Source organism: Danio rerio, chromosome 13, assembly GCF_052040795.2.
Source record: "Danio rerio strain M-AB ecotype USA chromosome 13, GRCz13ab, whole genome shotgun sequence".
Lineage (NCBI taxonomy): Eukaryota > Metazoa > Chordata > Actinopteri > Cypriniformes > Danionidae > Danio > Danio rerio.
The window spans coordinates 12261783-12285855 of record NC_141033.1 but is presented as its reverse complement, the minus strand read 5'-3'; the positions used below and the strand labels follow the sequence as shown (position 1 = coordinate 12285855).

At 36.0% G+C, this 24073-nt stretch overlaps 2 protein-coding genes and 1 long non-coding RNA gene across 5 annotated transcripts in view; all 3 read right to left on the bottom strand.

Moving 5' to 3' along the window:
• Window positions 1–1015, bottom strand: part of gabrg1 (gamma-aminobutyric acid type A receptor subunit gamma1) — a 67747-nt gene extending 66732 nt beyond the window's left edge. For all 3 annotated transcript variants that reach the window (XR_015505768.1, XM_087279073.1, XM_087279072.1), the window contains exon 1: window positions 648–1015. Coding sequence is in view for 2 of the 3 variants with exons in the window: in XM_087279073.1 (XP_087135199.1) it covers window positions 648–712 (65 nt within the window). In the remaining variant the exon portion in view is untranslated. The remainder of the gene's footprint in view (window positions 1–647) is intronic.
• LOC147841011 (uncharacterized) overlaps window positions 1–13903 on the bottom strand; it is a 51343-nt gene extending 37440 nt beyond the window's left edge. Inside the window, exon 1 of the long non-coding RNA XR_015505803.1 lies at window positions 13826–13903. This is a non-coding gene — a long non-coding RNA (uncharacterized LOC147841011). The remainder of the gene's footprint in view (window positions 1–13825) is intronic.
• A 522-nt stretch (window positions 13904–14425) lies between these two features.
• gabra2a (gamma-aminobutyric acid type A receptor subunit alpha2a) overlaps window positions 14426–24073 on the bottom strand; it is a 34678-nt gene continuing 25030 nt past the window's right edge. Inside the window, exons 9-10 of the mRNA XM_087279074.1 lie at window positions 23294–23496; window positions 14426–18518 (exon numbers count right to left, since the gene is read on the bottom strand). Coding sequence (XP_087135200.1) covers window positions 18222–18518; window positions 23294–23496 — 500 coding nt within the window. The 3' untranslated portion in view covers window positions 14426–18221. The remainder of the gene's footprint in view (window positions 18519–23293; window positions 23497–24073) is intronic.

The window sequence follows — 24073 nt, the reverse complement described above, 5'->3', positions numbered from 1 at the left end:
CTCATAGTCAAAAAAGAGAGCAATGTAATCCATGCTTGATTCATTCTGTTTATCATACATATGCTCTGAATGAGCTGCCAAAAATTAGCTGAAGGAAGCCAAAGTGTAGCGCGAGCCAACTAAAGTGCTACTGTGGACCACAACTTATGCATAACATTTACAAATTGTGAAATCGTGAAACACCCTTTTACCCTGTCTATATGATGATGCAAAAACCAATAGTGTGTAAGCAATGTAGTTAGTCTGTTTGTAGATTGCTGGTTAAAGTATCCTCAAGGTTGTTTGGAGACATTGCGCGTCCACGCTAAAAAGACAAGAACGCATCAACACGAAAGCTCGGAGCAAAACTGTCACTTGCAATCAGTATTATTATTACCATCGGATGTATTCAGTGTTCAGGCAGCTGCGCGTGTTGTGATTGACAGTTATAGGTGGGAATGTAAAGACGGATGAATTTGATTACACTCACACACAAAAAGAAAGAAAGGAAAAAAGCGTAAAACTAATGCGTTCTGCAGCACTTCGCGTAAAGATTGCTCAAGACAAAGACGTGCGCTATAACTGTGTGCTGTCGGTCAAAGACTATTTTAATAGTCTTATGGATTGCACCCCGTGTTTCTATTGCCCACTCTGAAGTGTAAACTTACCAGACTCCAAGCAGACCGGGCAACAGCCAAACCAGTTTTCTTCGGCGGGGATGCAGATGAACCATCGTGCGTGCGCTCGGTTTAAAACCAAACGATCTCCAGATTGAATTGGAGCTTAAAAGGCGATCAAACCTCTGTGAGGTCCAAGCGATGCAGTTCTTGCAGCTGTGTTCTTGCAGCTGTATGCTGTCAGTTGCTGTCTAAGACAAATGCTATAGCCTTCTGTTTATGTGAGGCAGCAGCAGACGCGGTGTGGATGTGAATGGAGAATGCGGGATTTCGCTGATTGCGGCACCGCTGCGTTCATCCAGCGTGTTCTGCTGAGCGAGACGCTCTCTGTGTTCCGGGAATTATTAGAAACTGCCTCTAGGAAAAGAGCTGACTGCTCCTCAGAGAATATGCATCAAGCGGTGATTTATGAACCCCTTTACTTAGTTTTGCTGTTGTTGTGGATTAGCAAAGTGACAAATAAGAGACGTTGCACCAAAATGTACACAGTATCCTGGTGTGACTATACTTAATAATACGTAAAGGGGGTAAAATTGCCAGGTTTAATGTCATTTTTTAAATCCAATCGTTTGTAAGCACGAGAGAATGATTGATGCAAATTAGCTAATCAGCCAATCACGTTAACAACTCAATGCATTCAGGCATGTAAAGCTGGTCAAGATGATGAGCCCAAGTTCAAACTGAGCATCAGAATGAGCATAAAAGGTGATTTCAGTGACTTTGATTGTGGCACTGCTAGTCTGTTTTTTTTTTTTTTTTTTTTTTTTTAGAAACTGCTGATCTGCTAGAATTTTCACTCACAGGGTTCACAGAGGTCTTAAAAAAAGAAAAAGTATATAGCACGCTGCAGCTCTGTGGGTGAAAAGCCTTACACAACTATGTTTTAAGGTGATTGAAAGACAAAGCTAACTCTTCAGAGCATTTTGAACACATAACAAACATTGAAGCAGATGAGCTACAGCAGCAGAAGAAAACCCTGGTGACGATCCTGTCAGCTAAGATAAGGAAAATGACACATAAAAACATATATTTTTTTAAATAATAAAAGCTTACAGTGGCGCCACAGTGGCTTAGTGGTTAGCACTGTCGACTCACAGCAAGAAGGTCGACTGGTTCAAGTCCAGGCTGGGTCAGTTGGCATTTCTGTGTGAAGTTTGCATGTTCTCCCTACGTTCGCGTGGGTTTCCTTGGGGTGCTCCGCTTTCCCCCACAGTCCAAAGACATGTGGTAGGTGAATTGGGTAAGCTAAGTTATAGTGTATTGCTGTGAATGAGTGTGTATGGGTGTTATCCAGTACTGGGTTGCAGCTAGAAGGGCATTTGCTGTGTAAAACATATGCTGAATAAGTCGGCGGTTCCTTCCTCTGTGGCAACCCCTGATGAATAAAAAGACTAAGCCGAAGGAAAATGAATGATGAATGAAAGCTTACAGTTCTGCATATATCAGTTAGTTACACCATATACAATTTATTTATTTTTTCCATTTTAGGAGTCTCATTTTTAAAACTTTATGTAGAAACTTTCCTATAGATGAATGCACACCAGATGATTCTGGTTCATATGATGATTTAAAAGGATTTTATTATTTCAATATGTAGGTTAAATATGCTTAAAGTAGTGTTTCTCAACCACATTCCCGGATGACCACCAACACTGCATGTTTTGGATTCCCTTTTTGTCCTTCATACCCATTACAGGTCTTACAGTCTCTGCTAATGAGCTTATAATCTGAATCAGGGGTGTTTGGTTAAGGAGACGGTAAAATGTGCAGAGCTGATGTGCAGAGCTGATTCTTTAGGAACACTGGCGTTGAGTTTAATTACAGCTGTACACATTTTCTTGCCAAGTTTTTTATAGATCACAAATTTTAAGTGGGAAGTGGCGTGTAAAAATGACAAACTTTGAAGTTGAAAAACAACATATCATTTCTAAAATATATATACATACACAAAATAGCAATAGTTTGAGTGAACACAATGTCTATCCGACAGCTAAAGCTTAGCTGAAATTGGGTCACGCAACAAGACAATGATCCCAAGCACACCGGCAAATCTATAGCAGAACTAAAGCTGAAAATGAAAAGAAAACAAAAGGTGTCGCAATAGCACAGTCAAAGTCCAGACCTCATTTTGACAGAAATACTTTGCCAATAGCTGTGCAAAACACTCCTCCAGAATGATCTTAGAGATTGAGATGGTCAAACAGAAAATGATTAAGTATTTACTGCTAAAAGTGGATCTACAATCATCTTGGTGTCCCAAGTTTATTATCCATGGCTTTTTAATCTTGGCTTTATTTTATTAAATAAATAATGACATGGTGTGAGATGTCACGTTATGTTGCTCATCTTAAGGTTTTATTTTGAAGATATTAAGAAATGCCAAGGAACTATATATATATATATATATATATATATGTATATATATATATATATATATATATATATTAGTTGTAATTATGGATTTGAATGACATTTGAATCTTTGTTTTATTTAATAAAGAAATGACAACATTTCTTTAAAATTTCAATATTTAAATACATTGAATATTTACATTTATTGATTTATTTATTTGAATATTGTGATTTCGAGCATTAGTTTTTACTTTTAAAAAGATTACATACTTCTATTGTGGGAGTGACTCGAATGTACCAATTTAAAAATACAAACTATCAGGCTGTTCATTCATCATTTTCAGCACCACGGAGAGCTCCATTCAGCAAGAAGAGCAGAAACACGTTGTCCTTATGACAATCTCCTTCCCATCACAACCTTTTCTATCACACATTTGTATGACGGAAACAAATGTTACAAAAAAAAAACATCATTCAGAAATAAAAAAGTTATAATCTTCTGCAATTAAACGTTAGAATGAATCTCTTCATATTTGTGTGTAAATTGATGCTTGATTACATGCTTTCCCACAAGACATTAAAAATGTTGGAATGACTTCAGTGTAAGTGCAGTGCTCCGTTTCAAACCCTCTTCACAGTGAGGCACTTTGTATTCAGATGTGCTCTGTCGCTCTGACAGAAACGAAAGGAATGGAAGAAATCTCTATTATTATGACAGACATTAACATTCTGAGACTAAATCATGTAGAAATGTGCCGGACCAGATGAGAACACACGCACATACACACACATGCACGCGCACACACACACACACACACACATGCACACATTTTCATAACAGTACGATGAAACCTTTACACACAATAACTCAATCAGGACCTAGATTATTATAATGGCTGAAATATTAATGTATCATTGCTGTATACACGTTTTCAGTGATCTTAACTGTCCAGTCCACATGATTAACCCTTTAAGGCGAGACACAACAGACAAAAACCGATTTGTGTTTTCATAAGTGTGTTTTGAGATTTTAGCTTTTCATTCAAAATACATCTAGAATATATGCACTAGATTTCATTTACAATTAATATTTAAAGGCAGTTTTCTGAAATGTATTTTTATTCTCCTGCACTGAGGATTTCAGCACTTCAGGTCAAGTCAAGTTGGCTTTATTTTCATTTCAACAATATACAGTGCAGTACACAGGGAAACAAAACAATGTTCCTTCAGGACCAAGGTGCTACATCAAACAACATAAATTGACAGCATAACACAGGACTGTGCACTATTTTAAAAATGTAGAGAGTGAAATAAGATGAGATAAACTAAAATAAATAAAATATGAATAAGAGCACAGGGAGTGGTTGTGCAACATTTAGTGTAAATAAGACAGGACAAGAAACAGTACAAGATTAGAAACAGTAACGCCGAGCAGGATGTTGTGCAAATATTGGAGCAGATATAAATACTGTACATGTAAACATTTGTCAAAGAAATGTTGTACAGAGCAGTGTAAAAATAGCAGTTGTGCAAATATTGCTGTCATTAACCCCTTTCACACATACAGACCTTTTCGCCAGTTTTAAAATACCGGTAAATTCATTCTGGCAATTTTCAGGAAAGAGAAGTTGTAACATTACCGGTAATTTGCCGGAAGCTTCGCTGTGTGAACACAGAAAAAAGATTGCCTGAGAGACGTCTACTTTAGCCAATAAGAACACGTTCACGCATTCACATCTGCGCAGTTTATGAAAGTAAAAGCCTTTGAATATTTTTCCAGACACATTTAGCTGCTACATGTTAGTCACACAACATTTCCATGTTGCTTCCTAATGCCAACTGTGTAAAAAATGATTGATAAAATGCTTATGATAAACTGCCATTTGTTTATCTTCAAGCTGCTTAAGTTGCTTGACGTGTGTGCATGTGAAGGAGCCAGTGAGCGCCAGCAGACACGAGGATATTATGAACATCTCAACATGTTAAAGTGTTCCTCCAAATAAAGAAGTTGTTCACAATAATTATCCATCCACAGAATTTGTAATTTAGTCAAGTGTGTAAACATTCAGCTGCGGCTCGGATTTCTGCCTTTAGATATCTCACAAAGCAGCTGCATGAAAGCTAAAGCTTTAAATAAAAGTGAAACCATCAACAAAAGGCCGATCCTCTCTATGTTTACAAATACAAGCGTGGCCATTTAGAGGTATTTTCTGGTTAATAATGTCAGAATTTACCCTTTTTTTTATTTTTATGGATGTGTGAATGGTCTTTTCTGGAATATTACGGAACGCCAATGCATGTGTGAACACCTTTTGTAAGACATTGCCAGTCGTTTCGGAAAATTTCTTGATATTTACCTGTATCGATGTGTGAAAGAGGCTTTTGTCACTTATCTTTTTACTTACATGCTCCAAACTAGTTTTATTCATATCCTGAAGGTTTATTGAAGATTATGTTCATAAATAATATATGCTTGATTAGATGCTACATTTTATTCTACACAAACTGCGTTTTTCTCTTCTTCTGGCTGTTGACAGTATATAATTTTTATTATGAAGTGATAAAAAAAAGAGTTCCAAAATTACTTTTTGAACTATAATGTTAAAACAAAACTAAACAAGATTTTTGAACCAGACTTCATCCAATAATCCTATTTTGTTTGATAAATATATGCAAAATTGCACATATTTCTTTATTTAAAAATTCCTTATTTGTACATTTAAACAGCGTTTTAGAAAGTGATTAAAGTAAAAAAAAAAAAAACCTGCAGTTCACAACTGAACAATTACTCCCTGTTTTCAGGTTTTTTTCTGTTAAACACAAAAGAAGATATATAGAAGAATGTTGGAAACTGGTAACCATTGATATCAGTAGTAGAGTCACTAGCTACGGGTATCTGGCATTTTTGACAGTAAACATATTCTGCGTTTAACTGCAAGAAGAGAGTGAATAAATGATGATTATCAGTTCATTTAATGGTGTGCTAAAGTTTTAATAAAACTACACAAGTGTCCTAAAAACACTTAGTACACGTATATAGTACCTAAATACAAAGATCAAGCAGTCAAATTGTGTCACACACCCATCAAAACCTGTTCGTGTCCCTTCAGTTGCCAGGCAACACAAGCCGCAGGTCTTCATGCGTCGATGCTCTCAGTGGAGGAATCCAGCTTCATTCCCTCTGCTTCCCCGGCTTTATCTGCCATCAGGCAACCTTTTATTACACTCAGAGATTTTTTTTCATCTCGCACGTGAACATGCATACATAAACATGAGAACTGATGAAATCTCCAGGTTTCCCCTACGTCTGGGGTACACTTCCATGAGTCTTCCAGGAATTTCTATGTCATTTTTATGTAGTTTATCTTAGTTTTGTATTATATTTTTTATGTATTTTGAATTATTGCATTTACTTATATCTTGAGTTGCACACTACATATACAGTTGAGGTCAAAATTATAGACCTCCTGAATTATTTACCCCCTTGTTTATTTTTCCCCCAATTTCTGTTTAACAAAGAGATTTTTTCAACACATTTCTACACATAATAGTTTTAATAACTCATTTCTTATAACTGATTTATTTTAGCTTTGCCATAATGACAGCACATAATATTTGACTAGATATTTTTCAAGACACTTCTATACAGCTTAAAGTGACATTTAAAGGCTTAACCAGGTAAATTACGGTAACTAGGCAGGTTAGAGTAATAAGGCAAGTTATTGTATAATAATGATTTGTTCTGTTGACAGTCAAGAAAAAATATCGCTTAAAGGGGCTAATAATTGTGACCTTAAAATGTTTCTTTATAAATTAAAAACTGCTTTTATTCTTGCCGAAATCAAACAAATAAGACTTTCTCCAGAAGAAAAAATATTATCAGACATATTGTGAACATTTCTTTGCTCTGTTAAACATAATTTGGGAAATATTTTTAAAAAATAAATAAATTTAAAGGGGGGCTAATAATATATGTATTACAGTCGAAGGTAATAATATTAGTGCTCCTGTGATCTTTTAATGATTTTTCAAATATTTCCCAACTGCTGTTTAATAGAAAGAAGACTTTTCTTCTTTGTCTTTGCCATGATGACAGTACATAATATCCTACTACTTAATTTGCAAAATACAAGTAATTAGCTTAAAAGGCAATTTAAAGGCTTGTTAATTGGGTTAATTGGGCAAGTCACTGGACAACAGTGGTTTATTTTGTTGCCATTGTGAAAAAAAAAAAAACTTAAGGAATTGTATTTATTTATTTATTTATTTATTTATTTATTTATTTATTTATTTATTTATTTATTTATTTATTTATTTATTTATTTGAATAAAAACTGGTTTTATTCTAACCAAAATAAAAATACTCCGAAAAAAATAAATTAATTGAAAGGGAACAGCAACAAACTGCAAGACTTTGTTTTGGTTTTTAAGTTTTACTTTCTTATGTGCTTTTTTATTTTTTTGGCATAATTAATATTTCCGTTGACTGTAATTAATTTTTATGTCAGTTATATTATTCTTAATTTTTAACTAATGTGTAATTATTTTCAGATAATGTTTATTTAATTTTTTCAGCTTTATTTCAGTCAGTGTCATTTTATCATTGAGTACCTATTGTACTTTTACATTTAGAAATCAGACAACTTAAGAGAGTGTACCAAATATGCTTAAAACAACAGCTGCAATATATTCCTATTGAAATGCTATTGTTAAACAATAAAGCCAGCATGTTGTTTGTTCATTTATCCAAGGAGACAACAAATCAAATAATGAAAGAAAAAGCACGTTACACTGTCAGTTTGAGAGGAGGAATGCAATTAATAAACAATGAAATACATTCTCATTAAGCAAACAATTACTGTCTGCTGCAACTCATATCAGAGAAGCTCAAACGTTCTCTGCTGCATTCAGAGGAGAGTTGCCTTCATGTGTGTGAAGAAATAACATTTTGCTCATGTTTACCCAAAAACGAGATAAAAATATGCTGTCATTTAATCACCTGGAAACCATTCACAAAAATACTTTTTTAGACTTTGTTTCTTCAATAAAAACTGTAACAAAGGGTTTTTTTGTAGTAGCTGGTGCTTGGTGATTCATGAAATGCCAAAAAAAGCATTTCTTAGAATGAAAAAAGACCACCCACGGCTCACACACTGAGTCCTTTTAAAGCCAAACAACCGCTCTATGTATAGGCTCTTCTGAATGTTGCTATTCTGTTGCTATAAGTCACTGGGATCTTCAGGGTAGTTGATATCCTGTTGATAAGAAGTTGCTATAGGGTGGTCTGAGTGGTTGTTTTTCTTTTCCTTTAAAGTTGTTAGGTTGTTCTGGGTGGTTACTATAGGTGGCTTTCTAGTTGGTTGCTAGTGTGTTCTGGGTGGCTAGGCTGTTGCTTTGTATCTGCTAAAGTCAGGGCCGGATTATTTCATGTGCATTCTGGACACGAGCACAGGGGCTCAATCAACTGTATACAGTGGGGGAATTAAGTGGGATATGTGGGAACACATATACAAACTGTTGTAATTCCTACAGCATTCACCTGATTTGGATGTAAGTATCCTCAAATTAAAGCGGACAGTCTGCAGTTAAAGCACATCTTGATCACTTAATTTCAAATCAATTGTGTTGGTGTACGTATAGAGCCAAAAATGTTAGAATTGTGTCAATGTCCCAATATTTATGGGCCTAACTATATATATATATATATATATATATATATATATATATATATATATATATATATATATATATATATATATATATATATATATATATATATATCCAAGGCAATAGTATTAGTGCTTTTATTAATCCTTTTATTAATCTGGTGTCGCCACAGCGGAATGAACCGCCAACTTATCCAGCACGTTTTTATACAGTGGCCCTTCCAGCCGCAACCCATCACTGTGAAACATCTATTCACACTCATACACTATGGACAATTTAGCTTACCCAATTCACCTGTATCACATGTCTTTGGCCTTGTGGGGGAAACCGGAGCACCCGGAGGAAACAGTGCATAATATCTTACTACTTTACTTGCAAAATACTAGTAATTAGCTTAAAATGCTATTTAAAGGTTTAACTAGGTAAATTAGGCAAGTTGGGTTAATTAGGCAAGTCATTAGACAACAGTGATTTGTTTTGTCGGCATCGAAAAAAAAAAATGCTTAAGGGAGCTAATAATATTGATGCTACTTTTTTCGTTTTTTTTTTTTGTTTTTTTAAACTGATTTAATTCCAGCCAAAATAAATATCCTCAAGAAAAGAAAATGTAATACTAGAAATATTTCTTGATTTGAAAGAAAACAGCAGCACGCTGCAACACCTTTACCATTTCGAATCACAAGGGCCACAGTTTCATAATTTCTTTAATATTTTGCTAAAGAAAACTACCTTCTACATCTCGGATGACCTGAGAGCAAGTGAATTAAAAGCAAAATAATAAAATGTTCACTTTTGGAACTATCCTTTTAGTGGAAGAATCCTCGGTAAACATAAAGCAGTGTTTGCAAAGGCTTCAAATGGCTCCACGCACAAGCAAACACACACACACACTTGGTTGGATTCTCTGCCTCTGTGATCTTTCACATCTGATAAAGCCTCACAACCTCCTCACAGACGTCCCTTCAGGCACAGGGCTTTGTTAATGCCACCTGGCAGAAGATCGACTTCAGCTCCACCTTTAATAGGGGCCAGTAAATGAAATCCAGCTTATTTTTTTGAGTCTGTCAGTGTGTGTGCATCTGTTCTGACAGACGCTCATTTGGACCCAATGATCTGCTCTACTATGGAGCTAATGATACGACAAAACTTTTTGATAAAGTTGAACTATTAACAAATGTTATTTAATAAAACTCAATATTATATGCCATTTAAAATACTTATGAATGATTGATTTCTTTACTTAAATATTGAACATCTGAATATAGAGTTTAACAGATTCTTTTAAAGAGTACCTATTATGCCTATTTTCACAGGATAAAATAAGTCTCTAATGTCTTTAGAGTATGTATCAGCTCATTCAAGAGCAAGTTTTAGCTTATTATACCTTACAAATAATTATTTTATAACTCTTTAAACTGCCCTTTTTAGGTTTTGATGTAAATTGTACCCTTTTAGTGTCTGTTGCTTTAAATTCAAATGAGATTTTCAAAAGAGGGCGGAGCTTTAAAGGAAACAAAGAGGAAAGCGTCAGCATAGTGGCAGCATAGTGACTGCTTCTCAATCAGGACTGTTTATGCTAATGAGGGAGAGATTGTCACTATTGGCCGGGGATTCCCTCTCTAATGATATGTACAATCAGGTGACACATATAATTATATGTACAAGTGTTTCTACAGACTGTTTATATGAAGTGCAATTATAAAAATAGAATTAATGACCCCCTATTATGCATTAAAAAGGGTCATATTTTGGTTTTGGGAGTCTCTAACAACAGGCTGATATGCATGGAAAGTCAAAAAAACACTTTTATTGATGTATTTAATATGAATTTATTTTTACCTAATTATCCCAACGACACCCACATGATTAGTTCAGCGATTAATTTGTTCCCAAACCCCTCCATATTGCGATGCTAATCTGTTGTGAATGGCCGACTGCGTTCAGTGTGAGACAGAGAGAAATGCCCACCACAGCTTATCAACAATTTTGAAGAAGTCAGAGTGCAAAGTGTAAGTGTGAACCCAATGCAGGAGTGCAATAAAGCAATTCAGTTAAACACCAGCATATTGCTCTATTCCTTACTATAATTAAAAACGGTGACACACATTCAGTATTAATCTACACAGTGGCAAAAGCTGAACTATTTGGAAACTTGAAGGCCATAGTGGCATGTGTCGCATGGCTTCAGACAAAATATAACAATATAAAGAGTCAACCAGATACAGTAGAAGCCACGTGGAATGATTAAAAGTAACAAAACACAATAAAATACATCATTTTTATGATGAAAATACCCAGAAAACAAGGAGGCAACCATTTTAATCATACTTACTTACACTTGTGAAATGGAGGAAGAAACATCCATAAACTGAGTACAGTAAAGTTCATATCTGTGATGATAAAGATGGTTTGTGGGTGTTGTGTCGCAGATGAAAGTGAAGAGTGGGGGTGGGGGTGTGTGGGTGTTGTGTCGCAGATGAAAGTGAAGAGTGGGGGGGCATTTCTCTGTGTCTTTATGCCACCCATAACAAGATGCAGCCCTGGGCGATCGCCCATATTGCCCATGCCTAAATCCACCACTGGTACCGCTCACTAAGGTAACTCCCATTCTACTGTAACGGTTGGGTTTAGGGTAGGGGGAGGTGTAGGCAATTGTCTATTATGTAGTGGACCTGGTCCAGTACATCATCAAGCTGCAGGTGGACCATACACTATCCAGCCTGCTTTCAGCTGGGATCGAACCAGCGACTTTCAGCATGAGAGGGAGCTTCTCTACCAAGCGGAAGTGACCAACTGCACCTTTTAGATGTTTATATCAGGTTCATATCTTCTAAACGTGAATATTGTCACTGTTTTGTTTTTTAGCACACAAGATTAATTATTCATTCATTCATTCATTCATTTTCTTTCAGCTTAGTCACTTTATTAATCTGGGGTAGCCTCAGCGGAATGAACCGCCAACATATCCAGCATATATTTTATGGAAGGATGCCCTTCCAGCTGCAACCCATCACGGGGAAACATCCATTCACACTCATTCACACACATACACTATGGACAATTTAGTATACCCAATTTACCTGTACCACATGTTTTTGGACTCGTGGGATAAACCGGACACCTGGAGGAAACCCATGCATACGCGGGGAGAACATGCAAACTCCACACAGAAACGCCAACTGACTCAACCGAGGCTCGAACCAGCAACCTTCTAGCTGTGAGGCAATCGTGCTACCCTCTGCGCCACTGTGCAACCCCACACTAATTATATACATCCTTAAAACTAACAGACTTATTCTAACATCTAAAAAAACGTTTTGTAATTTCACAGAATGTTTGAATAACAATTGTCAGTAACTGAAATTACGGAAATTTAAATTCAACAAAATTCAAATGCAAATATTTTTGTCACATTGTTAGCTCCATACTCTTCCTAATGGAGAGGTGTCTTTTTCTCTGTGCAGTCTTGTGTGGTCATTGATAGCTGTATCTTTATACGCACAGATTCTGCTCTCATAACCAGAAGAGATGAGCCGGGAGCAGGGAGATGTTAGATTATAGCGCAGGGACTCGCTGCTAATCTCAAATTCTGCTGCTTCGTCAAAGAATAGTCATGGATAGAAAAGCTCTCAGACTGAAGGGGAAAAAAGAAAAAGAAAGAAAACCAAGAAGACAGTATGGATTGGTTGGCTGGTGGATTTGACCGCAGATGCAGGCTTTTAAAAGCAGGGAAATAAAAGAAGCAGGCGGCACACGGAGAACTTATCAATGTATATTGACTAGCGCAGTGTCGGATCACGATGCCATTCCACTGAGACTGCAGGGTTATTCTAGAAATCTAAAAATACTAGAAGGAAACATTGGTGCTCTAAAGAAATTGAATGCTACTTGAAAGGAAACATTGCCTTAACTGTTTAAGTAATTACACGTTTCAGTTTAATAGCTCCCCAGGTTTTTAAAGGCGCAGTTTACTCCAAAATTAAACCTGTCTTAATCTATTTACTCACCCTTTATTTGTCATAAACCTTTATGAGTTTCTTTTATCTGTTGAACACAAAGTAAGATAATTTGAAGAATGTTGAAAACTGGTAGCCACTGACTTCCGTAGTATATTTGCTTTTTATGATGGTTAACAGTATTGTTTATCAGAATGGTTAACAGAAAAAAAGAAACTCATTAAGATTTGGAGGTCATTCATTTACTTAAGGGTGTGTAAATTCTGAAGGAAAAGCTGAAGGAAAATGAATCAATGACGTATAAATAAACCAAACATTAATATACACTCACCAGCCACTTTATTAGTTACACCTGTCCAACTGCTCGTTAACGCAAATTTCAAATCAGCCAATCACATGGCAGCAACTTAATGAATTTAGGCATGTAGACATGGTCAAGACAATCTTTCAGCAGGTTAAACCAAGCATCAGGATGGGGAAGAAAGGGGATTTAAGTGACTTTGAACGTGGCATGATTGCTGGTGCCAGACAGGCTGGTCTAAGTATTTCTGAAACTGCTGATCTACTGGGATTTTCCGGCACAACTATCACTAGTAAGGTATACAGAAAATGGTCAGAAAAAGAGAACATTTCCAGTGAGCGGCAGTTTGGCGGGCACAAATGCTTTGTTGATGACAGAGGTTAGAGGAGAATGGCCAGACTGGTTCGAGCTGATAGAAAGGCAACAGTAACTCAAATAAACACTTGTTACACCGGAGGTATGCAGAAAACATCTCGGAATGCACAACAAATCTTGAGCCGGAATGGCTTCCTTTTAAGATCACATCCCGTGCCACTCCTGTCAGCTAAGAACAGGAAACTGAGACCACAATTCGTACAGGCTACCTAAAATTGGACAATAGAAGACTGAAAAATAGTAACCTGGTCTGATGAGTCTCGATTTCTGCTGTGACATTCGGATGGCAGAGTCCGAATTCGAGGTCAAGAACATGAAAGCATGGATCCATCTTGCCTTGTATCAACGGTTCAGGCTGGTGGTGGTGGTGGTGTAATGGTGTGGGAGATATTTTCTTAGCACACTTTGGGTTCATTAGTACCAATTGAGCATTGTGTCAACGCCAAAGCCTACCCGAGTATTGTTGCTGACCATGTCCATCCCTTTATGACCACAGCGTACACATTTTCTGATGTCTACTTCCAGTAGGATAACACACCATGTCATAAAGCGTGAATCATCTCAGACTGGTTTCTTGAACATGACAATGAGTTCACTGTACTCCACAGTCACCAGATCTCAATCCAATAGAGCAACTTTGGGATGCGGTGGAATGGGAGATTCACATCATAGATGTGCAGCACAGCGTGATGCTGTCAAGTTAATATCGACCAAAATCTCTGCGGAATATTTTCAATATCTTGTTAAATCTACGCCACGAAAGATTAAGAAAGTTCTGAATATAAAAGGGGGTCCAACCTGGTACTAGTAAGGTGTACCTAATAAAGTGGCCGGTGAATGTATATATTATATAAATTTATATATTTGAAATAAATTAGTAATAATACCTAATAGTTGGCAAGAAAGTATTTTGTGATAAATTTACTCCATGTGAATAAAGTAATACCATAATAAAAACCTTAGATGTAGAAATAAAAAACACTTTTATATAAATTATTACCATTGTTCTCCCAGAGCAAAGCCAAGTTTTGTTTTTTATGAACAAGAATGACTTTGATATTTTACAGCCACACGGTGCAAGAAAGTTCACCCACACAAAAGCAGAGCAACTGAACCATGTTGGCTTTGACAACACTTTATTTCAGTCAACAGGGGAGCTGTCTTTTTGCCCAGGCAGAAACTGAGAACAGAATGGCAAATTGAAAAGCTGCTAAAAGTAAGCCCACATGTAGTTCATCGAAGCGTTTACACTTGTCAAGATTGTTGATGTTACTCATGAAAACTCTGAAAATGTTTGACACATGATATATTGAGCGAACAGTATATTTTGATTCCCATTTTCATGGCATCATTAGGCATATACATCACACCGCGTAGCCCATTACAACCTTTATCTGCATTAACCGTGAAGCTACAATAGACATTTACTGACTGTACAACATTATCTTACTGTTGCAACATTAAGCAAATATGCGCATCAGAGGCCTGGACATTAAAAGCTTCGCCAATTGCATAACATACAGTAAAACCAACATGTTGCTCCTATTTAGGACAAGCAAAATTAAAAATGTAAATCTGCCCAAATTTAATCTGCAGCTTCCACTCAATATGGACCAAAGAAACACAAGTGGCTGAAACGCAGTGCTAATGGCTGTGCTCGTGAATCAAAGTGCATGGATCATGCATTCTAGTCCTTCAAACAAAATTGGTGAATTATTTAGCTTTAAAAGAGGTGTGGATGTGCACTTTCATTTAAGATGCATTGCTTATGGCTGAGGATTAGATGCACAAGAGCGTGGTGTGTGTAAAAAGCTAATACGCAGACAAATTTGATGCAATAAACAAATAAAGTGCCTTATTTGATTAAATTGAAATGCTACATCAGTCAATATAAAAGTGCAGTGATCTGTTGGACAGATACTGTAGTGCAGCTAGAACAAAACAAAACAAGCTATTACATTTTGCTTCCTTTAAAGACTGTTTTTAGCAACACAGGCTAAATGGGAACACGTGCTTCAGCCTACATATATGTGAAACTGCAAAAACACAATTAAACATACGTTTGGCTGCTGTTTGTAAGTAAAATGAACACTATGTACACTAAAACAAGTGTATGGCAGTATATTCCTTTTCACTAATAATATTCACAGGCATGTATTTTCGATAAATAAAGGATTATTCTCATGCCGTTCTTTGCACAACATCAAATAAATCCCACAAAACCAATTAACTGTATGATTTTTAATTGTATATGTGTGTTTTCACCTGTATATATCCAGTTGCAAAACTTTTCTGGCATGGTCACTTTTCTACATAGCTCACTTAATACTGTTGTATTTGTTATACAGCACGTTCTGTGTAAGTCTGGCAGAGTGATCTCATGAGGAAACGTAACTATTTTACATTTTGTTAAGTGGCTAATTCATATGAAAATGTACAATTTTAAAATGGAGTCATGGCACCCAACCCCACCCCTAAACCCAAGAGTCATTGGGAGTTAAGCAAATTGTATGAATCAGATCTTGCGAATTCATACGAATTAGCCACTAAATCAAAAAGTTACCAATTGCCCTGTGATCGTGTTGGTAAAGCAGAGTTCCACAAAAAAAGATAAAAGCAATGTAAAATCAAAGTAAATCTATGTAGTCCCAGTGCAATTTGCTCTTACGTTTGATTTTGTAAACATTGGTTGAGTTAAGGGATAGGTTTAGGTCGGTGATTCGCCAATTTATGCCTCTGCATCAAGCGCACCCACATGGTATGGCGTAGCCTCTGCACGATCACAGATCCCTCACCATTGCTGACGCCGACTTTGATGTACACCTCTCAAAAACTACACATCACAACGACGTATAGCGTAAGCTCTGTGATTGGTCACCTTGGTAGCGGCTGGGTAGTGGCCGAGAGCCCGAAGAAGTGACTGTTTACAAGTTTCGAGTCTCTATGAGGAGCTCCAGATGGAAACTTTTGTTTTGTGTTTACCTTATGATTAGGTTGCACTTCCGCCTGTTCCTGCCACTAAATGTGCGGGTTTTTGCTACTTGTACATTAAGGAAGTGTGCACAAGAAGAAAGTATATCTGAAACATATGACAAAACTTAGCCTGAGTAACGTATTACGTTAAGGTAGTGTTTAGAAAAAACAAAACACCTGCAAAGAAACTCAATACAGAGAAACATAAAATGCACGGCTATGCGCAAGGCATGCACCTTGGGTTACGCCGATTGCTTGACGAAGAAATATAAACCAACCTTAAGTGTTTCTATACAAATCCACCTTATCTATGATGTGTACAAGAAGAAAGTATATCTGAAATGTATAACAAAACGTAGCCTAACTTTTTACAGATTCGTAAAAATGTAGACTGCGCCCTCTAGTGGATTTGTCATTGGAAACATGCAATGAAGTGTACCCAGAGCAACGTATTATACATTTCTCAAATATATAGGCTGAGCCACCAATTTCCAATAAACATGGAATGTTTTTTAGCTATGTTTCCATCCAATATTGGAATGTTTAAAAATAATCTGCCCTTTCAGTTGAGTAAATTATTAATAATACATATGAAGATGCTGCAAACCACTGTAGCTCTTTTTTCTTCATAATAAAAATCTATAAATAATTCATTACAAATTACTTGACAAAAAATATCTTGCAAATATCATGCAGATATCAAATGTTTGGGAATGCAGATTAGACCATTCATTTAACTAAATAATTTTGTTGTTTTAAATATTTAATTGAATAATTAGGTGGTGAAATCCAATTGCATAATCCTTTAATGCACATAACTCATTCATTCATACATTTTGTTTTCGGCTTAGTCCCTTTATTAATCCGGGGTCGCCACAGCGGAATGAACCGCCAACTTATCCAGCACGTTTTTTTACGCAGAGGATGCCCTTCCAACCACAACCCATTTCTGGGAAACATCCATACACACTCACTCACCCTCATACACTATGGACAATTTAGCCTACCCAATTTACCTGTACCACATGTCTTTGAACTGTGGGGGAAACTGGAGCACCCGGAGGAAACCCACGCGAACGCAGGGAGAACATGCAAACTCCACACAGACAGGCCAACTGACCCAGCCGAGGCTCGAACCAGCAACCTTGTTGCTATGAGGTGAAAATATTTATTCAATATGTTTCCATTGTAGTTTATATTCATGTCTTCTTACTGTAAAAAAAAGAAAGATGTGCCTTAAAAAAACAGTTCACCCAAAAATGTAAATCTGTGGTTCAATAATGTTACTGTTCTTGCACAGATTGATCTCTTTGCTTCATAAGATCTCTTAGTCTTCATGTGTTCATTTTGTTTTTGTTTAGTGCTGGTAGCTATTGATTTATTGATTTTGATTATTGATTTATTCCTTTAAACAAAAGCTTATTTTTTAAACACACATTTTGTAATGTTGATCACATTGTTGTTCAATATCCCAAAAGCATGTGGATGGAAACATAGCTTTTCATGCACCATAGCTGTGAGCTTATTCACGTTTTACCCGAAATACTGACATAGACAAACACTTTGCTTAAATGCAAGATAAAATATTATAAATATATAACACACAAACGTACATAAAAAACACACGTATGCAGTTTGTATGAAAATGCCAGTAAACATTGCATAAAAAGGCAAGGAAATCCGTTAAACACACCACAACATACAAAAATAAAGCTGTGAAAAAAAGTTGATTTGTCCGGTTAAAGTATGCTAAATTGTCCTGGCAGTGGCGAGATTTTAAGGAGGCTGCAAAGAGCAATCACTTTAGAATGCTGTGATACAGAAATATCAGAAGAACACTGAGGAATTTGTACAAAATTTTGGTTTTTAGATTTTTTATATTATGTATCCTGTTTTGCATGTATTATACTGTGATTGATTGTATTTCGCAATAGCTAGTGGCTCACGGGGAGGGTACCATGTTCTTAATTACAGGTTCTCTGTTAAGATATGTTGCCCAATAAACTAAGTTAAAGCTGCCAAAGAGCACTGGAAAGATAATGCGGGACATACGGTCGATCTTGCTGACGCTGTTGAAGGTCTTCTTTGTTTCTTTAGCCACCGGTTGTGCTTTACTGGGCTCTGGTGTAGCGCTTTTAGAGACAGTGGGCAAAGCAGAGTCCTTTGCAATGTGGGGTGCGTAGTTTGCCACAGCGACTGCATACGCATTGTTCTTTTTCATAACGGACGTCTCTTTTTTCTGAAATCAGATAAAATTGGTTAATACATCACTACATGTTCAATCAATGTTATGAACATGACATCTCTTACAGTGTAAAATAATATCCGTAAATTATTTCATTGATTATTTTGTGATTTTTCCCCATATATTTATGCTTTTGAATTGCATTATGGGACATTGATTTTCCTTCCAACAACTTTTAATCTTGAAAATTGTGAAAAAGTGACTTTTATAAATATTTTTAACTGTTTAAAGTGATATACTGTCTGGGTTGTTGTTGTATATTACACTAAACAACCTTGTAATAAACTTCCACTACATTTTCTGTTATTTATTTCTGACTTTTTTTCTCATTATATTATTTCTTATATTTTATATTATTTCAGACTAATAAAATGTCTATAAAAGTCAATTTGTTAAACTGTAGAGTTGAATTTTCAACATCAAAAGTCGACAGAGCAGAGATCAGTTGCATAATGCAATTCACAAAGGTAAATAAACGGAAAACACAAAATACAGAAACTAAAAAATAAACGAGACACTAAACTATATACTTTTTTGTTTGTTTGTTTATCCTTTCAAAATATGCTCCATTTGATTGACATCATTTGAAGACATGCATGCTGATAAGATCTTTGTCCGTCTTCAACGTCAAGTGGAATAATTAAATAATGAAAAGTAAATGTAAAATGTAAATGTAAATGTAAAAGTAAGTCTTCTTTTTTCTTTACACAGATGAATGTGAACTCAATATACAGTTTAAACAAAGTTGTGTCCAAGACAATCAGGAAGTTTCCAACACTTATACAAAAAAAATAAATAAATAAATATTTAGAAAAATTACACTGTGTTACCCTTTGTATAATACAAAATAAAGAAAGCAATAAATTGTGATAAAAATACTTTGTAGTGTTTTAAATAAAGGAAAATAAAGAAATGAATCAAAAATAAATAACTCAATTCAACTCAAAATACAGGGTAGAATTCAATATTCACTTTAAATTCACTGATAAATCATTACACTGTTCAAGTGAATCGTTACGCTGTTCAATAGAATTGTTGCACTGTTCAAATTAATCGTTTCACTGTTCAGTAGAACTGTTGCACTGTTCAAATGAATTGTTACGCTGTTCAATAAAATTGTTGCACTGTTAAAATTAATCGTTTCGCTGTTCAATAGAATTGTTGCACTGTTCAAATGAATTGTTATGCTGTTCAATAGAGTTGTTGCACTGTTCAAATGAATCATTTTGCTGTTCAATTGATTGTTGCACTGTTCAACAGAATCGCTTCGCTGTTCAAACAAATTGCTCCGCTGTTCATAAAATCGTTGCACTGTTCAAAAGAAATTTTCGCTGCTCAAAGGATTTGTGTCACAGTTTATCGTTCACTGTTCAACAATAACTGAAGTCGTGAAGTGTTTTGACAATAGCCAACTTCACAGACTCTTCCGGAATATTACAAGTAATTTTCTGTAAAGAGATCATGTGTGAACAGGATTGGTAAATTAATTCCAACAATTTTCCAGATAAGTTTAAAAATGACCAGAAAATTAATGAAATTTTGTTTTGTGTGAACGTAAAAGGAACATTGGGGGTATGAGCATGTGCAAGCTCAGAACGTGCTGAAGTGTCTACCCGTCTACTGCGGGCCAAACAGAACATTCTGACGCAGATGATGCATTCACATCTATGCTCTCTGCAGCTCTCACATGGTCGTCCACACAAGCTAAGGAGGGCTACTCCTGGTCAGTACCTGGATGGGAGACCATATGGGAAAGCTAGGTTGCTGCTAGAAATGGTGTTAGTGAGGCCAGCAGGGGGTGCTTAACCTGAGGTCTGTGTGGGTCCTAACGCCCCAGTATAGTGAGTGGGACTTTATACTGCTCACTGAGCACTGTCTTTTGGATGGAACGTTAAACCGAGGTTACCCCTCCCCTCCCCAATGTGTAAAGTGCTTTCAGTGTCTAGAAAAGCACTATTTAAATGTAAGAAATTATTATTATTATTAATATTATTTAAATAATATTTAGAATCTACTGCTTTTTAATCAGACATTTCTATTTTTCTGCATAGAGCCAACTGTGTAAAAATGATTGATAAAGTACTTGCCATAAACCACTGTGAGTGTTGTTTAGCTGTGTGATGTGAGTATATGAAAGTGCCAGCTGGAGATTAAAGTTACAGATTTTTAAAGAGCATCTCAAAAGCTGTAGAACATGCTCAAACATACCGATGCAAAAGTGTCCCCTCCACATCTCTTATTTGGGGATGTGCTTTTTCATACAGCATTTCCACAGTGTTGCCCATGTCTATTGCACAGACCAGTCAAATGTGTAAACATAAACATAACAAATGCAATAGTGACAATATTTTTCTTGTTTAGTTCATGGTTTGTGGGCATCACAGTGGTGCAGTGGGTAGCATGATAGCCTCAGAGCAAGAAGGTCACTGGTTTGAGCCCCGGCTGGGTCAGTTGACATTTCTGTCTGAAGTTTGCACTTTATCCCGTGTGGGTTTGCTCTGGATTCTCCAGTTTCCCCAACAGTCCAAAGACATGCACTATAGGTAAATTTAATAAACTAAATTGTCCGTAGTATATGTGAGTGCATGTGAGAGTGTATGGGTGTTTCCCAATGTAGGGTTGCAGATGGAAGGGCATCCGCTGTGTAAAACTTATGCTGGATAAGTTGGAAGTTCACTGCGGTGTTGCGACTGCTGATTAATAAAGCCGAAAAGAAAATGAATGAATGAATGAGTTCATGGTTTGTCTCTGAGACAAAAGCAGCTGCATGCATGCGAAAATAAAAATTAAACCTTCAACAAAAACTGAAGGGGTCATGTGTTCAAATACAAGTGCCACCATTTAGAGGTCATTTTTAGGTAATGACATCAGAATTTACTGGTATTTTGGAAAGAATGCTTTTCTAGAAAAGTGTATTTTTGAATTTACCAGTAAGTTATTGCGAGAATTTTAAGGGTATTTACTGGTATTTTCAACGCTATCTTACGCAATCTTAACTTATTCATTTGATGGCTAATTTCGTATGAAATCGTACAATGAAGGTTGGGTTTAGGGGTGGTGTTTGGTGCCATGCCTCCTTTTGAAAAATCGTTCGGAATTTTTGTACAACTGAACTCATACGAATTTAAGATGATCTAATGAAAACTCATCACTTTTTGATTTAGTGGCTAATTCGCATGAATTCGTACTGTATAATCTCATTTTTGAATATTAGTTCGATTTGCTCATCCCCCAATGACAATTGTGTTTTGGGGCGTTGTTTGGTGTTACGTTTATAGTTGCGTTTCCTTGTGGGACCAGGCTGTACAAATTAATACGAATATGCCACTGAACTGACAAAACGTAAAATAGTTACATTTCCTTGTACGATCAGGCTGGTATTCCTGTGTGAAAGCTGGGTCTAATGTTTTTGGTTCCTTTTAGCACTTTTAATTTCTTGGGACCTAAAATTGGTCTAAAAAGGTCTGAGGGGTTTGGAACAACATGAAGGTGAGTAACTAATACTACATTACTACATTAACATACTACTTATATGATTTGGGACTGTCCAGGGCTTGGTTATTTTTGGAATATGGTTAAACAAAATTTGTCTTCAATACTAAATGTTTCAGTCCCTCCTTCCCCCTCTATTTTCATCTTAAAAAATGTTTCTGATATCCAACTTAATAAAATTCAAAAGTGTGTGTTTTTAGCTGGCTTGACAGCAGCCAAGAAAATAGTTGTGACAAGAATTTGGGTTTGGGCATAAACCTTGGATAAACTTTGAGGTTTACTAAATTGAATCAATGAGACATCAAAAAGCAGAAACTTCTGGTTCCAGGCCCCATTTTATTTTGTTTTGTTTTATTTTTTTAATTACTTTCCTCCTTTTTTAATTTTATTTTTTTTGTCTTTTTATAGTAATTTAAGGTTCCCTGTTTGGGCTTCTAATAACTTTTCATCATTGTCGTAGACCTCGTTCAGCACGGTTCTGAATACCTACTATTATTTGTCTATTAACATTCTTCTATTTATTTATTTTACCTGGCTTAATTTTACCCTTACTTAACCCTATTGCCTTTTTTGGTATGGAAATTTGTTTTATGTGTATGTATTTTTGTGTATATGTGTATTTGTATATATATTAATTTATTATTTTTTATTATTATTTATTTGTTTTAGTATGTCCTTGTCATTACTCTTAAGTTTTACCTTTTTATTGACACTATTATTGTTATTGCTGGCACTATTATTCATACTGTTATTTAACAACCTGTATATTGGTTATAACATGTATATCTATGCTCTTTGCTATTTGCTGATTGTCTACGGCAGGCATGTCCAGACTCGGTCCTGGAAGGCCGGTGTCCTGCAAAGTTTAGTTCCAACCCCAATCAGACACACCTGGGCTACTTAATCAAGCTCTTAGTAGCAATTCAAGAAAAATTCTTGCAGGTGTGTTGAAGCAAGTTGGAGCTAAAATCTGCAGGACGTTGGCCCTCCAGGGCCGAGTTTGTACACCCCTGGTCTACGGCATGTTTTTCTGGGTTCGAAAAATACAAAACAAAAGAAAAATTTGATGATAAAAAAACATACTACTTATATTTCTTTATATATACGTCCTACTAATTCAATCTGTTTGGTAAATCTGGTCCACAAAGTAGGAAAACGTTCAATCAAAAAGATGTTAAGAGATTAACTCAACGGATTTGCCTCATCAAAATAACAAACCTCTTCCAAATCAAAGCTCCACTCCAAAATCAAAGCACGTTCTGTGTAACCATGGTTACCTTATCATTCACAATGCTCTTTCCGTCCCAGGCCCAGCCGCGCTTGGTGAAGTAGTTCACTGTGGCAAACTCAATGAGAGCAGAGAAAACAAAGGCGTAGCACACTGCGATGAACCAGTCCATGGCTGTAGCATAGGCCACCTTCGGTAAAGAGTTTCGAGCGCTGATACTCAGAGTGGTCATGGTTAGCACTGTAGTCACACCTGGAGCAGAAGAACATCACAAAAAGCTCAGATACCGCATTAACACAACAGGCTTCACTGCAGATGATTACAAGCATTCATGCTGTTCACTCATTTGAGGGGAAAAAACAGCACAGATGTAGACGTGTAATCACAGTTGCCCTGAGCTAATGAAATCATTTCAGCAGTCAGTCATATGCCCTGAGTGGACCTCCTGTCCTCATTTTTATAGATGAAAAAAAAAAATCTATCTAAATATATTCAGAATTATAACATAAATTAGAGAGAAAATGTGAAAAAATACTATATCTACAGTAGCGCTCATTTTAAATTCAAAACATATACAATGTTGTTTTTCTGCAATACAAATTATGATTTAATAAAGATTGAACAGTACTATATTGAAAGAGTGAATATTTATAGTTATATAACTATTTATAGAAGCGTGCATCCTACATGGAAAAATACATTTATCCTATCCTATACATTCACTTAAAAAATGTCAACAAATTATTTGTTGTCAATTTACTCACCCAAGTCCAATACACAATATTCACAGGTATTCACTTTTTTTTTTATTAGAATATGCAAAAATCAT